We start from the raw sequence: 17,580 nt of genomic DNA on the forward strand, positions 1-17,580 counted from the left end.
TCCTGTGTTTGAACTGAAACCTCTTTCTCCTAGTCCCGTTTGATTAGCTCTGCACTGAACTCGGGTGGCTTCCAAGATGTCAACACAGCAGCTTCCAAAAGAACGGCAACACATGCCATGAATGCAGGGAAGCCTCTTACTGACCCTATCTCTGCTCACCAGCATGGTTTCTTTCCTTCCAACGCCATACCTGCACAAGGTGAGAGGCATTGGGTTGCACTGATTCGTACAGAACTGCAAAGCGGCAAAGGCTGGTACTGTGCATCTCCTTTCAGTTAAAATTGCGTGTTTTCTAGCTCTTGTCATCTTCAATTTAAAACTCCATAAAAAGTAGACCAGGCATAAGATTAGGATTGCTTAATGCCCCAAAGCATTCTTGCCTTTAGAGACCTGTTCAGCTCAGTCAAGACCACACCAAATCATGGTTAAAATTAATCATAGTTCAGAACCCAAACTCATCTTCGGTCTTCTCAGATTCCTAAGTTCACTTAATGCTGTAGCAGCCTATGGTGGCAGAGCAATGGCCACGATCCTAACACCAAACCCACTTCAGATCATGGTTTGTGGTTTGCCAGCAATCATAAATGACAATTTTTCAGTTGAGACATCTCAGTGCTTATGCCTCCTTAACCAAGGGTTGCTGTGACTTCTGGATCAGAGTCCCTGTGTTGAAATGCATAGTAGTGAAAAAGGTAATGGAGAGGTTTGTGTAGCTGCAGCTACTGAATAGTAGCTGATTGTAGTACAGAATACGATAAGATAAGATATCTTTATTGTCATTGTCCCCTTGCGGGAACAACGAAATTACTCGCTTGCTACATCCACTCAGATAAAGCATTCTGCATAATCCAAAATTACAAAACCTAATTAAAAACAGTAAATATAATACAAATAACAAGTAAAATAAGATGACTTCAAAGTCCAGACTTTCCATTTAAGGCCAAAATCGCTCTAGAGAAGGAACTATTCCAGAGACGGCTCGTTCTTGCCTGCATAGTTCTATATCTCTGTCCCGATGGCAGGAGCTGAAAGAAATGGTGACCAGGGTGCGTTGGATCTCTTGATATGTCTAGTGCTTTTCTATGGCACCTGGTGGTGTAGATTTGTTCTAAGGTGGAGAGTGAGCAGCCAATAATGCTCTCTGCTGTTTTAATAATTCTACACAGCCCTGCTCTGTCCTGAGAATTACAGCTTCCGTACCACACACATAAACCGTACGTGAGCACGCTAATGAATACGGTAATGAATTGTGAATATTCTGCCCGTGAATAGGTTAAATGTCCAAGCTGGAAGACAGGAGAGACAAAAGGGCATAACTTCAGTAACCTCCTCTTTCTTCCATCCCCACTTCCCTCTGTTGGTTTCTACTGACTACTGAAAGGTTTCTTAAATTGAAAGATCACTTTTGAAACATGTTCAGGTTTGGGCAGATCTCCACAAGTCCATAACTCTGGAGCAGTCACCAAGCACGCATTGTAGCTCATGACATGTGTTTTAAGTACTTATGAAAGAGACGGGCATGACTATAATCTGCCACTTGCTACCTTCCAGATATCCAGCTCTGTTTTGCAAAATGTCTGTTCTCTTCATTTGACAAGTTGAGACTGTTCTATCTTGAGGAGGTCGTTTTAACCGCTGGCATAATTGCTTCCCACTGCTCACTCTCTTTAATATGCGTTTTTTCTAATTGAGCAAACCTATCTTCCCACATTCCAGCATGTTCCCGGAAACATGAAAGCCGCGGTATTAGTTCGCAGAAGACACCAGCACCACGCAGATACGCTCCTGTGCCGGTATCTAAAGATACTAAAATCTCACAGAAACTGGCAAAGAGAGAACAACCAGTTGGAGAAAAAGAAAATGTGCAACAGTCAACTTATGGAAGAACTTTGGGTGAGATCCAGGAAGTTTCAAAGCTTCTCTTTCCCCTTGTTGATGTGGATCTGCCCACTTGCTGTTGTTTTCACGCAACCTTGTCCATTCTTGCCTACATAGACAGTGCTCTGGTTTGCATTAGATGTGTTGTTGTTGAATTTTATCAGCACCACTCGAGACTTCACAGTTTTCAAGCATTTCACACTCTTTGAATGTGTATTAGGCTTTTATTCTAAACAAGCCTTCCAGAGAGCTTGTCTGTTACAGCTCAAAAATAGTTTATTTACAATCCCATATGTGAATTTTACAGTTCTCTAGTATTCATCATATTGCTTCAGTATTTTACTAATGCTCGGACAAGTAAGATTATTACAACTGATTTGCTACACACCTAACTAGCGTATGATGTCTGCTCACACATGTGCATAGATATAATTCATAAATACATAAATGTCTAGAGGGGTTGGGAGCTGGGGGCACTGTCATGCAGTGGTTCCGCTCCTTCCTCCTGGGCCGTGTTCAGAAAGTGGTGGTGGGGGATGAGTGTTCAGACCCCTGGGCTCTCACTTGTGGGGTGCTTCAGGGTTCTGTCCTCTCCCCCATGCTTTTTAACATCTACATGCAGCCGCTGGGAGAGATCATCAGGGGGTTTGGGCTGGGTGTTCATCAGTATGTGGATGATACCCAGCTCTACCTCTCTTTCAAATCACAACCAGTGAAGGCAGTGAAAGCCCTGTGTGAGTGCCTGGAGGCGGTTGGAGGATGGATGGTGGCTAACAGATTGAGGTTGAATCCTGACAAGACAGAAGTACTGTTCGTGGGGGACAGGAGGCGGGCAGGTGTGGAGGATTCCCTGGTTCTGAATGGGGTCACTGTGCCCCTGAAGGACCAGGTGCGCAGCCTGGGAGTCATTTTGGACTCACAGCTGTCCATGGAGGCGCAGGTCAATTCTGTGTTCAGGGCAGCTGTCTATCAGCTCCATCTGGTACGCAGGCTCAGACCCTACCTGCCTGCAGACTGTCTTGCCAGAGTGGTGCATGCTCTAGTTATCTCCCGCTTGGACTACTGCAATGCGCTCTACGTGGGGCTACCTTTGAAGGTGACTCGGAAACTACAATTAATCCAGAATGCAGCAGCTAGACTGGTGACTGGGAGCGGCCGCCGAGACCACATAACACCTCTCTTGAAAGATCTACATTGGCTCCCAGTACGTTTCCAAGCACAATTCAAAGTGTTGGTGCTGACCTTTAAAGCCCTAAATGGCCTCGGTCCAGTTTACCTGAAGGAGCGTCTCTACCTCCATCATTCTGCCCGGACACTGAGGTCCAGCACCAAGGGCCTTTTGGCGGTTCCCTCGTTGCGAGAAGCCAAGATGCAGGGAACTAGGCAGAGGGCCTTCTCGGTGGTGGCGCCTGCCCTGTGGAACGCCCTCCCAACAGATGTCAAAGAGGAAAACAACTACCAGACTTTTAGAAGACATCTGAAGGCAGCCCTGTTCAGGGAGGCTTTTAAAGTTTAATAGATTACTGTGTTTTATTTTTCTGTTGGAAGCCGCCCAGAGTGGCTGGGGAAACCCAGCCAGATGGGCGGGGTATAAATAATAAATTATTATTATTATTATTATTAATGCTTTTCATTCTGGGAAGGAAACCAGGAATGTAACTATCCCATATATGTGTCTCTGTGTGGTAACACACACACATTTGAACGTGTGCACACACTATACTCTGCCCTATTTAGCTATAATAACGGCATGCTCTTTTTTCTCATCTAGGTGGAGGGAGACTTCTAGAGCACATCCTGAATTCTCAAGAAACCCCATTAAGCCAGAGTACATCTTCTTGGAAGGACCCAAGAAGTGACAATGTGATGCCGTGGTGTTTTGGAAGAGAGCAGTAAGCACCTCACTTGTTAAGAAGCAAACAGGTTGTAGCTACTTGAAATCCTGGAAATTAAATTTGACCTGGAGCGATATCCTAATCTCAGTTCAAATATCTGAATTGATAGAAAATTAAGAGGTTTCCATTTTTGGTGATTTATATAACACTGCTCCCACAATTGCTAGCTGAACTCTGTACATGCTTGAGACGCGTGCTTCATGGAAGAGACTGTTTTCTTTTAAAGCCTTGTTTGCATAGGCATGAGGTTGAAAAGTACACTTGCATACTGTGTTTGAGCTGTTTGAGCTTAACTGTGCTAAACAGGGCAAACTGACCCTTGAACTTTGTCCACCTCTTTTGTACTGAACTAGAATCAGAGAAGTGGAACCCGCAGGAAAAAGTGGCTGTGGGGTTGGACTGGATGGCCCTTGTGGTCTCTTCCAACTCTACGATTCTATGATTCTATGATTCTATGATTCTACTCCCTCCTAAAAGGAGCATTTGTATGATTCCTCCCCCACACAACCATTTGACCTTAGCAGGGCATTTTTGTCCTCTTTCCATCCCCTTGCACCTCTTTCTATTTTCCTTTTCCAGGTGACAGTCAACAGTCCATGGCTGCTGAGCAGGCTCAGTCCTCATTCGACTGCTGAGAGGGCTGCCCTGCCCCCTTAGGGTTGTGTTTTTTTAAAAAAAAGTACTTCTGCAAATCTTGGGGTAACCCCAAGCATGCTGATGCTTCCTCCTGCTTCTCAGTGGCCCCTGTCTGGCTACAATCCACTCACCACCTGAGTTTCCCGTTAGAAGATGTGGTGCTGTGTCTGCATCCGTTAACCAGTGCATACAGGCAAAACGTGGGGTAGACGTTTGTTCTCAGTTCCCATCCATTGGTCAGGAGTTTTGCTTTATTTACTCCTCTTGGATAATGGCTGTTTTATTGTCTTGTGTTTATTTTAAGTGATGGAGAAGTGTGAAATTCTCAAATTGGGCAAAACTTTTATCTTGTGAACCACCCTGAAATCTTACGATGAAGGGCCATATATGTCTAGTAAATAAAATAAAAGGGCTAAGTAGCAAATTGGGTAAAAAACACATGGCAGCTTTGGTGGCCAATAACATGGCTTTGCTTGAGCATCTGTTTGCCTGCCTTTCTGGACCTTTTTGTTCTTGTAGGAATATGTGTCCCTCTCCAGAGTTGTGCAACTTGATGATGATGATGATGATGATAATAATAATAATAATAATAATAATTTATTATTTATTATTTATACCCCGCCCATCTGGCTGGGTTTCAAATATTTCTTAGGGGCAGATCGAACAGTCAGCAGACTGAGCCTTTTCTTTCGTCTAAAAGCACACTTCAAGATCACAATCCAGTTGAGAGAACAGTTAAGAAAGCAGATGCTGTGCTTCACGATCTCGGGCAACTGAAACGGGACATGCATGACATCCTCCAGGTAAAGCAAAAGATGACCAGGTTGTTGAAATAACTTGATTGATTATTGATTGATTTAACTAGTTAATTTCTATGCTGCTTAATATATTTAAAAATATCTCTAAGTTCAAATACTTGCAAAGCAGGAACCTGAAATTTGAACTTGCAGAGGTGGTTTCTGCAAATGAAAATGTAGCAGCCAGGAAGTCCAGTTTTCAGACTCTCCTCAGCTGTTAAGCAAAATAAATCATGCAAATGGCATGCAATGGCTGTGATTCAGTGAGCGCCTTACAACTCCCGATGCATGTTGACTTAAAAGCAGTCTGTGTTACTTGGGATTTAGGGGAGAGGGCTTGCCTTCTGGAGGAAAGCGTATGTTTCACTGCACATACAGTGTAGTGTTGAATTTGGGCCAGGGGCACCTGGGGTCAGCTCTCTGCTAGCCTACGTAGTTCCTTGGAGCCATACGGCACTGTTGTGAGGGAACACCGGAGTGCACTCCTGCCCCGAGCTCTTTTTGCTTCTTTCCTGGATTGCGGAGGCATTGTTAATTATTAAATGTTGGATCCACACTTTATTGCAGTACAATATGCTTTCGTAACCGTTCAACTGCCCTGTCGAGTTGAACTTTGGTAGGCATGGAGGGTAACCTAAAGGACAGAATCAAGAGGAGAAAATTTTCTGTCTCCCAACGCATGATAAAATTAGGCCTTCTAGCATGATGAATAAGGATGTTACTTGAGGGTCACAGAGGTGGTGGTGATGTTATGGCCTACAGTAGGAACTGTATATATACAGTAGGAACAAGTGTATATTAGAACTCCATACAGATAGTCTTGGTGAGATTTTAACTGAGAGTTCTAGCATTCTTTCCAGACAAGTTGCTGCGCTCGTCTCGTGTAGCAAAAACAGCTTAGCACATCTTCACGCCAAACATCTGACAAAGTGGGCTTGAGTCCATGCAAGCTCATGTCATAATAAATTTGTTAGCCTTTAAGATGCCTCATGATTCTAGTATACTGTACTTTATATCAGTGTAGGGAACTTTATCTTAAGTATAACAGATTCTTTCTCCCCACTTACCTTACAGGATGCAAAGGAGTGGAAGTCGGACATGAATAGTATTATGAAGGTTCTGTGTCAATTTGTTTGTTTGTTTTTAAATTATGGAGACAATGCTTTGGAGCAATTTGTTGTTGTTGTTTAGTCGTTTACTCGTGTCCGACTCTTCGTGACCCCATGGACCAGAGCACGCCAGGCACTCCTGTCTTCCACTGCCTCCCGCAGTTTGGTCAAACTCATGTCTGTAGCTTCGAGAACACTGTCCAACCATCTCATCCTCTGCCGTCCCCTTCTCCTAGTGCCCTCAATCTTTCCCAACATCAGGGTCTTTTCCAAGGATTCTTCTCTTCTCATGAGGTGGCCAAAGTATTGGAGCCTCAGCTTCACGATCTGTCCTTCCAGTGAGCACTCAGGGCTGATTTCCTTCAGAATGGATAGGTTTGATCTTCTTGCAGTCCATGGGACTCTCAAGAATCTCCTCCAGCACCATAATTCAAAAGCATCAATTCTCCGGCGATCAGCCTTCTTCATGGTCCAACTCTCCCTTCCATACATCATTACTGGGGAAACCATAGCTTTAACTATACAGACCTTTGTCAGCAAGGTGATGTCTCTGCTTTTTAAGATGTTGTCTAGGTTTGTCATTGCTTTGAAGCAATAAAATACCCTAAAACCAAATACCCCTAATTCAGTTTATGGCAACCTGCTGGCCCCCGGAGGTTTTGGTCTACAGTACATACGACACTGGGGCTGATGGAGGTTGTAGTCCATAATTTCTGGAGGGTTGGCGAAAGGCTCCTTTAAACATTCCACTGCAGGACATGTGAGCAATAAAATCACTAAAGACCATAGCCTGCCTTGATTCTGCCATAACCTTAAAAATGGGGTTTTCAAAGCAGGGCTGGATCCTGTAGAACTAGAAAGGCAGACCTGATGCTTGCATCTGCCAAGCGTTCATTGCCATGTAGTTCATTCCCTTTTCGAAGCCATCAACACTCCTGGTCTGTGGCTCCGTCTGGCTTCATGCACTAGCGTCAAGCTAGCCAGTTGCAACAGCCTGGGTGCACCTGCAGTAAAACTACAGGCATTTAAATGTCCCTGTTCTGTGGTTTGTATAGGGCCTGGCAGCAATGCAGTGCTATGAAGCTCCCCCCAGCTCTTTTGAAGAAACTTGTGTACCACTTCCCTGTACCATGGGAACTAAGATTCTCCAAAAGGGCTTGGAATCTGGGGGTGGTATGGGTGGGTTCTCCTACCGCAAACAGCCTCTAGCATTTGCCTGTTGCAGACATGTATTACATGGCTGAATAGTTTTATTTACTTGTGTAGATTGCCTTGGGAGTCAAAGTCACTTTCTCCTTTTAATTTGTAGGCAACCTCGCACTATAGAGACATCGCCCGACAGAAGGATTGCCTGCCTCCACATCAGCCTGCCTGTTCGCTGTGGCCGTCATCATCGGAGGAGCTTCTGCAGGTTCCCGCAACTGCGGTGGGTGGTGATCAGGGGTGGCCGGTCTGTGGAATGCTCTCCTGGTACCCACAAGGGCTATGCCTCTGGCATCAGGCAAAGATCTCCTCTCCCCAGACTTTGAGACCCTGGACTGAGGGCTTTTTGTGCTGCTTCTAAATTTATTTCATGTTGTCTTTGTTGTTGTTGTTGTTGTTGCTGTTGCTGTTGTTGTTGTTGTCGTCGTCGTCCATCCAATAATTAGGATTTGTTGTCAGGCATAGTGATGTCCCTCCAGTTTCCCCAAAATAATACCCAAGGCTTTGTTTTGGTTTTAACTGGAGTTGACAATACTGGTGTCAAACAGAGGGCAGTTGCTTCCATTAAGCACCGCTGACCTTATCAGGGTATCTGGCTGATCAGCATTGAGGATAATCCTGAATATTTGAACCTCTGATCCCATTTTGTTTGGAATTTAGCAAAAACACCCTGTTGGCCCAAGCCTTCCTGAACTCCAAGAGCTTTCAAAGTCAGCCATTCTTCAGTCAACCATGGCTTCCAAATCCATACTGAGGGATGCTGAAAAGATCCTAAGAGCAGTGCGCAAGAACAAGAAGCTCCTTGAAGAAAACCTGGAAGCCATTATCCGTGCCAAGGATGGCAATGCTCTGCACGCCTTCATTGATGAGTTGACAGCAGACAGGTAGAGCTCTCTGGCAGTTATTTTTAATCCTGTGTTGATATACCTAAATGCCAGCAGCAAATACAGTATTAGGCAGGCTTGGTGGTTTCAAAGTTTTTAGTTTTGTTCACTAGATGCAAGTAAAAAAAACAAACCCATCCTAAATTAGATCACTTCCTTCTCTCTCATCTAGAGATGTCCTTGAGGAGATACGAATCAGAAAGTCTGTAGATGAATGGATTAAGACAATCAGCATGGAAATCCAGGTATGGCTTTTAAGACCTACCTATTGATACTTAAGTCTTCATTTTTCAAAAGCTACATTGAAGGGGAAATTATACAAAAGAGAAAGTGCATGTCGTTAACAAAATAGAAGACCAGATAGTTGACAGAGTCCATCATTTAGGGAAGCTTTTAATGTTTGACAGACTATTGTATTTTAATATTTTGTTGGAAGCTGCCCAGAGTGGCTGGGGAAACCCAGCCAGATGGTCGGGCTATAAATAAGAAATTATTATTATTATTATTATTACTATTATTATTATTATCATCATCATCAGTGATTTTGGTTGAAAGCTGCACCACTGCTGTGCTCTAACCTTACCAGCTGCTTTTACATTTTGCCTTTAGGATGAAATGGCAAGGAATGATGTCCTCGAGGTAGAACGGGCTGTCAAGACAATGAAAGCCAGCAGAGAAACACATGCAACATCTCAGTACCCCACAGGAATCCTAACTAAAAGGCATCTGCCTGCAGCAAAGCCCACTCCAGTGCTAGCAGATAAGGTGAGACTGCAGAGTTTGGAAACAGTCAGGAATTCTTAGCTCTGCCCAGCAACCTCCATGGACCAAGGTTTGGCCCAACCATAGTATAAATGCTAGAAATTATGCTCTTCTCTCTCTAAAATAAATAAATAAATGGTACAGTATATTTTCCCTGCTGTACCTCAGGGAAACTGGTTTCAGGGACCTTGGATTTGAGGAACACATTCTCCAGGTCTGGATTCTCTTATAGCCGAGCTTTTCTTTTTTTGGTTATGCATTTGGATACCTTTTAAGTTGTTGTAACCAAATTTGCATGATGGTTCCTTTTGGATCAAGGTGGCAGGCTGAACTTTTTGAAATTGCACTGAATTTAAATCACCGATTTCAGAAATGCACTGGTGGTCTTTTGGGTGTGTTTTTTTTTGTTTAGAATTCCTGAGCAACGGCAGGTACAAAGCCGCTGGTGTTGTAAGCCACCCTGAGAGCTTTGTTGGAGATCTAGGTATAAATCCCTATAAACAAATGTGGCATTGCTTGTATCATTTGCTGGGGGCCCTTTTGCTCAAGCACCATGTCTGCCAACGGTGCTGCACAAATAAATAGCAGTAATTGTATCCTACATTTGCACCCTACCTTTTATCCAAAATGCTTGAAATAGTTAATCCCGTTTTATTCTAGCAACGGCACTGAGAGGTGGTTAGGTTGAGGGAGTAAGTTGACCAAGGCCATCCCATCAGGTATTTCAGCCCAAATCTCTGCCATCCAGATCCAACACACAGACTCTATCTATGCCAACACACTATTAAAAAGTTTCAGAGTCATTTTCTGTTTTGTGCAGGGGCCTCCGAAAAGATGGATGGGGGCACGAAATGAAGATTATCTCTCTCAGGTATACGGTCGGCCGATTTACCAGGGTCACAGGAGCACACTTAAGAAGTCCCCGTACCTGAGGTTCAGCTCGCCTTCTCCAAAATCAAAGCCTCCAAGACCTAAACTGATAGAGAGTGTTAAGGGTAGGTAAAACGCCTTCTCCACCCACACCCTAAAAACTAATGTTTCAAACAGTCTGCCTTCATTTCCTGTTTAAACGTTCTTTCTCCTTGATCGTGTGAGAATTCTTCATAGCAGTTTCATTGTCATTGCTTGGGGTAAGTGGCAAGTTGTTGGGGCTCATTAGCGTGGGCCCTGCTATCCATTTTAAGGATGTTTATGGGATTGATAGACTCTGTTGAGCCATCCATTCTCCCAGAATTTCGGAAGAGGAAACTTCCTTCGGCTCCATGAAAGGACAGCTCCGCTTAGGCAGGTCATGGCACTGAACCAGTTCCTAACATGTAGGGTCTGATGTGCTTGTGCCCTGTGCATGCTCCCCCCCCCCCCCCCGCCACAGCTGGATGAATGGGAAGCTGACGACCCTCCATGCTTTAAGCTCGGATGCAAAGAAAATCACAGTGTGACAACCAGAGAAATTACATTTTAAGGTTACTTGCTTTAGACCTCTGAAGCTTGCCCTATTATTATTAGTATTATTATTATTATTATTATTAATTTATACCCCGCCCATCTGGCTGGGTTTCCCCCACCACTCTAGGCAGCTTCCAGCAAATACCAAAATACATTAAAATATTGCAGATTAAAAACTTCCCTAAACAGCTCTAAAGCAGAGGTTCCCAAACTTATTTGGCTTAGCACTCCATTTTCAGAAAAAAATAATTACTCGGCAACTCCCTGTAAATCTACCTTCTTTAAGCAAACAAACAGAAAGATGCATTGACAAATTTGTGTTCTTTCATGTATCTCTATTTCCACCTACATCCTGCCAGCTCAGTCCAATTTGCCCCAGTGGCAGGGCTGGTGCCACAGCCTGCCTATCTGTCATGGGCCAAATAGGCAGGCAAGCTGCAATCCACTTCTCAGGCCTGGGTGAAGCCAAAGAGTCCAGGAAAAACCCCTCACCACCGTCCTTCAACAGCGCCCAACCTGGCAGTAAGCGCCATTACACAACAAATGAAACATTTTCTTCTTTATGCTTTTCCACCGCCCCCTTATTTTTATTCAATGCCCTCCCAATTGCATCCGAGGCTACTGCCCATCCCCCTGGATTGCTCCACCGCCACCGCCCCCCAGGGACAGTTTCACCCACTTTGGGAAACAGTGCTCTAAAGCTTCATGCTCTTCTCCTAGCATAGGAGACAGGTTTAGAGTTAATTTTTGTAAGAGACTGTTTGACTAAAGGGTGAGGTATAAATGCTATTAAAAAATAACCTGTCTTATATTGAATATCAGACCATTTCTGTGCTGATTGGCAGAGGCTGTCCAGGTTTTCAGGCAGGAGATTTTTCTCTTCCCCCCTGAAGATGCCAAGGGCTGAAGCTGGCATCAGGTGCTCTTCCACTGAGCTGCCAGAGACTCACGATTTATCTGACGTTCTTTCCAGGTACGAAAGTGAAATCGGCAAGGACGCAGACTGGTCCCTACATGCGCAGCAGCCCTAGGAAGCCACCTCCAGGATCTGCTTCTCATCAGGAGCTCCAGTATCTCTTCAGCCCCACCAGAGAGACCTCCGAACTCTCAGCTGCTCTTGAAGGGCACCTCATCCCAATGGCTATTCCATTAGGTATGGAAAAGAAAAGAGAGAGGCTCCACTTACACATAGAATCATGGAATCGTAGAGTTGGAAGAGACCACAAGGGCCTTCCAGTCCAACCCCCTGCCGAGCAGGAAACACCATCAAAGCATTCCTGACAGATGGCTGTCCAGCCTCTGCTTAAAGACCTCCAAAGAAGGAGACTCCAACACACTCCTTGGTAGCAAATTCCACTGCCGAACAGCTCTTACTGTCAGGAAGTTCTTCCTAATGTTTAGGTGGAATCTTCTTTCTTGTACACAAACCACCTTTACTCAGAAAAATGCCTGCTGCTACACCACGTATCTTTCCTCCTCCTTTGTCTGTGTGGAGGTTCACATGGGATTTTTCCAGATGTGGGAGCAAGGCAGCTCATAATTTTGGCGAGGCGTCATGTATTATTAGCCCCAAAATAATAATTGTATTATTAGCCCCAAAATGTATTCATGTGCATGTCTGATTATACTAATGAGGGACAAAATACTGCAAATGATTGGTGCAGAGGATCTATTAGAAAAATGAAGTCCAAGGAATCGGAACCCTTTCTTAGTAAATTATTGGTTAGGCTAGGTTAAAGTACAGCAGGGCTGCTGCTCTTCTGAATTCATCAGATGAAAGACTATTTATCAAACCAAAGCCTATTGAGTGGAGCATCCAGTTTCCCATGGCAGCCAGTCAGATGCCCCTTGGAAGCCCATAAGCAGGACAAAAGGAAGTAGCCCTCCCTTGCTGTTTCTCCAGCAGTTAATACTGGTCCTGATACCATATCAAAAGCCATTGATGGCTTTCTCCGCCATGAACTTGTCTAATCCCTTTTTAGTTCCACCACCTATGAATTCTATACATGTGTTTTGTGTGTGTGTGTTGCGCAGAGGCACTTTCTTCAGTCTTTCCTGAATCTCCTGTTTTTAGGCTTCATCAGAGCACCCCACATTCTAGCATTACTAAGAGATAGAAAACATTTTTTCCCTTATGCTGTGCACAGCCTTTTCGTAAATTAAAGAGGCCAGTTATTTGCGTGTGTGTTCTGCATATGATTGCTTTGTTATGATACACCAGTGGGTTCTTTTTACTCCAGATCTTGTATCTTAGCCTCCCCCAAGCCAATGCCTTCCAGATGTTTCACACTACAGCTCTCATCAGCTTCCACAAGCATGGCCATGGGGACTAGGGCTGATGGGAGTTGTAGCCCAAAGCACCAGCTTTGATGAAGACTGTTGCAGCCATTCCTAGTTAGGAGTTTTGCTCCATCACTCTGATAATTTTGGTTAAACCCTTTCTGCACTTTTTTCAACTCCACTGTCTTCTCTCTCTCTCTCTCTCTCTCTCTCTCTCTCTCTCTCTCTCTCTTTTCTTTTCTTTTCTTTTCTTTTCTTTTCTTTTTTTTGAGATGCAAAGGCCATATTCCAAATGTAACTGCATCATAGGTTTGTCTGAGGCTATTCCAGTACTACAGTATTGCTATTTTCAACTCCTTTCCCTCATAATTTCTATCATGGATTTTTCCTCCTCACCACCTTTTGGGGGGGGGGGCAGTAATGCTGGAAAAACAGATGTTATCTCCAAAGATCTCTTCCCTGGTCAGTTGCTTCCAATTCAGATTTCATCAGGTTATATATGAACTTGTTGCCTTCATTTGAGGCTGTTTTATAGGGGTGTGTGTACATACAGATATGGATTCCCCCACCCCACCCCTCTTTGTAACTTCCATTCTGTTCACTGAAGTTATTTTTACCATCCCTAGATGTCACTGTAGTAAACGAAACTCTCACAAAACAGTGGGGAAGTTTTATATTCAGGCATCATGCTTTTAGGAGAAATCAGGTCTAGGAAAACTGCAGCAGATTTGAAGCCTGTCAACAACCTCAGATATGCTGATGATGCAACCTTGATGGCAGAAATTGAGGAGGAATTAAAGAACCTTTTAATGAGGGTGAAAGAGGAGAGCGCAAAATATGGTCTGAAGCTCAACATCAAAAAAACCAAGATCATGGCCACTGGTCCCATCACCTCCTGGCAAATAGAAGGGGAAGAAATGGAGGCAGTGAGAGATTTTACTTTCTTGGGCTCCTTGATCACTGCAGATGGTGACAGCAGTCACGAAATTAAAAGACGCCTGCTTCTTGGGAGAAAAGCAGTGACAAACCTAGACAGCATCTTAAAAAGCAGAGACATCACCTTGCCGACAAAGGTCCGTACTGTATAGTTAAAGCTATGGTTTTCCCAGTAGTGATGTATGGAAGTGAGAGCTGGACCATAAAGAAGGCTGGTCGCCGAAGAATTGATGCTTTTGAATTATGGTGCTGGAGGAGACTCTTGAGAGTCCCATGGACTGCAAGAAGATCAAACCTATCCATTCTGAAGGAAATCAGCCCTGAGTGCTCCCTGGAAGGACAGATCGTGAAGCTGAGGCTCCAATACTTTGGCCACCTCATGAGAAGAGAAGACTCCCTGGAAAAGACCCTGATGTTGGGAAAGATGGAGGGCACTAGGAGAAGGGGACAACAGAGGACGAGATGGTTGGACAGTGTTCTCGAAGCTACAAACATGAGTTTGACCAAACTGCGGGAGGCAGTGGAAGACAGGAGTGCCTAGCGTGCTATGATCCATGGGGTTACGAAGAGTCGGACACGACTAAACAACAACAACAACAACAAGTTTGTGAAAGAATAGTAGACACAATCCTGAACATGTTTGGTTCGGTAAATCATGCTTAAGGCACAGTATCAGGATGTTATATAGTACCTCCAAGGTTCAGAGACAGTTGCAGGGCAGCATGGGTCAGAGAGTGCTGTTGCGCTCAGGTCCTGATTTTTGGCTTCCCACAAAGTTGCTCGGGGAAATGAGCCTTTAGTCTGATCTGGCAGGGCTCTACGTACTTAGGTTCTTAAGTCAAACTGTGGCTGGCTCACCCTTTTTCCTAGTGTGTAGGCATGCTTGGATAGTTCAGTTGGTTAGAGCGTGGTGCTGATAATGCAAAGGTTGTAGGTTTGATCCCCGTATGGGAGAGCTGCATATTCCTGCATTGCAGGGGGTTGGATCCCTTCCAGCTCTACAATTCTATGATTCAATATGCAGTGGCCTGAGAGAGGGAGTCTCCAATTCCTGTGCCTATATTTCTATTTCTAAAAAATGGTTGTACAGTGGACCCTCTGGATATGAACTTAATTCGTTCCGGCGGTCCGTACGTACCCCGATAAGTCCTTATCTAGAGGCGCCGCTTCTGCGCGTGGGGTGCGATAGAGCTCTTTTGCTCATGCGCGCGTGGCAAAACCCAGAAGTACACACTTCCGGGTTTGCCGGGTTCGCGACCTGAAAGTTACGTTACCCGAAGATAACGTAACCCAAGGGTCCACTGTATTCTGGAACTTCATTTTTTAAAAAGCAAAGCAGTTTATAGCAATTACATATATACAGTACACAGTAAAAACCACATAAATGTTTAAGATTACAGATCATCAGCTAACTGTTACAGGAAATGTCTGGCAGCACAGAAATGTTTTCAGCAAATGTTGAAAGGTTAAGACAGAAAGTGCCTGCCGAATCTCTGTTGGCAAGGCATTTGCCAGAAAACAACGCTACTGTCTCGTTTTTGTGTCAGTGTTAAATGAGCCCCACCAACTCAGGATGACTGCAGTGCTCCTACGGATGATATCAGAGATCAAGCTGGAACATAACGGTTCAGATCGTTGTTCGGGGCTTTGCAAATAAATACATGGGTATTAAGCTTGGCTCTGTCGTAAATGAGCAGGCAGCCCGTAAAACTTCACACATTTTTTCCAAGGCTGCATGCATATGTGTGATCTTTATGACAGAAATGGGGAAAGTAACAGGTTGGGTAGGTGCTACAGGCAGTTTACTGTTGGTCTGGTATGAAATACAGCATTGCAGTTACTAGAAGGGTGTGTATTTGGATGTCTGTGTCCGGCTGGCTGGATTTATAGATTATCACACACGTTCAGTTTTCTCTTTTGTTTATAAATTGCGTTCTTCCTCAGGATTTGTTAAAGGTGGTTCTCTCCTGCTTCCTTTTGTTTTGCACTTACATTAGGTCAAAAACAAATCAACAGCAACTCTTCTCAGCCTACAGGAATATGCACAGGTGAATTTCACCCTCTCACTGTGACATCCTCTGTTCCTCCTGCTTCCCTGAAACCGCAGCCAAAGGTAAAGAAGCCCAACATTGGCATAATAGAGATGAAATCGGAGAAAAAAGACCCTCCCAAATTGACTGTACAGGTATGGAACAAGAATGGCAAGAGCTGCCTTAATGAATTTAACCCTAATCCTCCTCCATCTTCTGTGTCTGGTTGTATGATCTGTTTTACAGCGGTGCCTCAGTTTAAGTACACAATTGGTTCCGGAAGTCTGTACTTAACCTGAAGCGTACTTAACCTGAAGCGAACTATCCCATTGAAAGTACAGTGGTACCTCGCAAGACGAATGCCTCGCACAACGAAAAACTCGCAAGGCAAAGTTTTCTATGGCTGCGCTTCACAAGATGAATTTTTTTGCGTGGTTTTTTTTTGCTTTGCTTACATTGGAAACCCGCAAGATTTTCGCAATACAAAACGACTCACAGAACGAATTAATTTTGTCTTGTGAGGCACCACTGTAATGGAAAAGGGATTAATCCGTTCCAGACAGTCTGTGCAGTACTTAAACTGAAGCGTACTTAACCTGAAGTGAACTTTCCCATTGAAAGTAATGGAAAGTGGATTAATCCATTCCAGATGGGTCTGTTGAGCACTTGAAAGTACAGTGGTGCCTCGCTAGACGAAATTAATTCGTTCCAGGACTCAATTCATCCTACGAAAATTTCGTCTAGCAAGGCACCGTTTCCCATAGGAATGCATTAAAAGTCAATTAATGCGTTCCTATGGGTTCCGGGGGACTGGCGGCGGCAGCACTTGCTCTCTTGGCTCGGGGAAGGCACTTCCTGCCTTTCCCAAGCCAAGAGAGCAAGCGCTGCTGCTGCGAACAACAGAGCAGGATCGGACGAAGCTTCAGAAGCCTCGTTGGATCCAGCTCTGTCAGGCGGGGTGGGGGAAAGGCAAAGGAACGATCCCCTGCACCTTTCCCCCACCGCCGCCTAGCCAGTGCCTGAGCCGAAGTACGGTGCTGCGGCCGGGGGCTTTTTGCCGTCTGCCTCCCCCTTGGCTCGGGGAAGGCAAACGGCGAAAAGCCCCCGCAGTTCCGCACTTCGGCTCCGGGGGTCGCTGTGGCGGTTGGGGTGAGGGGAAAGCGGAGTCCGCCCACCCCACCCCGACCGACACAGCGCAGATCGGATGGCTTCCTCGGCTAAGGCAAGCGGGCGGACAGCCGCCCACCCGCTTGCCTTGGCCGAGGACGGCTTCCCCGGCATGGGACGCGGCTTTGGAGACCTCCGAAGCTGCGCCCCATGCCGGCTGTGCGCGGCGAGGCGGCGGAGGGGAGAAGCTCTTCTCCCCCACTTCTTCCTGTGCTAGTGTTCCGCTGGTCTCTGCTGGTTGCCCCTCACTGCTCGGGCAACAGGCAGAGACCAGCAGAACACAAAGGGGAACCAGCTGGGAAAAAAATAAGGGACAAAATTCGTTAAGCGAGTCGCGGCCGCGGAAAAACCTTTCGTTAAGCGAGGTAACCTCCGTGCGAGAAAACCTTTCGTTAAGCGGATTTTTCGTTAAGCAGGGCATTCGTTAAGCGAGGCACCACTGTACTTGAAAGTACTCAAACCGAAGTGTACTTAAACCGAGGTATGACTGTATTTCGTGGTCAGAAAAATGTGTGTTTGTATGGATTGTGGGTTTTTGTTTTTGTTTAAATCAGTAT

At 45.0% G+C, this 17,580-nt stretch overlaps 1 protein-coding gene across 1 annotated transcript in view; it reads left to right on the forward strand.

Annotated features, from left to right (window-relative positions):
* Nucleotides 1-17,580, forward strand: part of KIAA0586 (KIAA0586 ortholog) — a 328,230-nt gene that overhangs the window by 8,645 nt on the left and 302,005 nt on the right. Inside the window, 12 exon segments of the mRNA XM_060271150.1 lie at nucleotides 34-199; nucleotides 1,717-1,893; nucleotides 3,650-3,770; nucleotides 5,062-5,212; nucleotides 6,281-6,322; nucleotides 7,625-7,741; nucleotides 8,179-8,402; nucleotides 8,575-8,647; nucleotides 9,012-9,167; nucleotides 9,985-10,159; nucleotides 11,584-11,763; nucleotides 15,824-16,011. Coding sequence (XP_060127133.1) covers nucleotides 34-199; nucleotides 1,717-1,893; nucleotides 3,650-3,770; nucleotides 5,062-5,212; nucleotides 6,281-6,322; nucleotides 7,625-7,741; nucleotides 8,179-8,402; nucleotides 8,575-8,647; nucleotides 9,012-9,167; nucleotides 9,985-10,159; nucleotides 11,584-11,763; nucleotides 15,824-16,011 — 1,770 coding nt within the window.

The sequence above is a fragment of the Zootoca vivipara genome, chromosome 1, assembly GCF_963506605.1.
Source record: "Zootoca vivipara chromosome 1, rZooViv1.1, whole genome shotgun sequence".
Classification (NCBI taxonomy): Eukaryota; Metazoa; Chordata; class Lepidosauria; order Squamata; family Lacertidae; genus Zootoca; species Zootoca vivipara.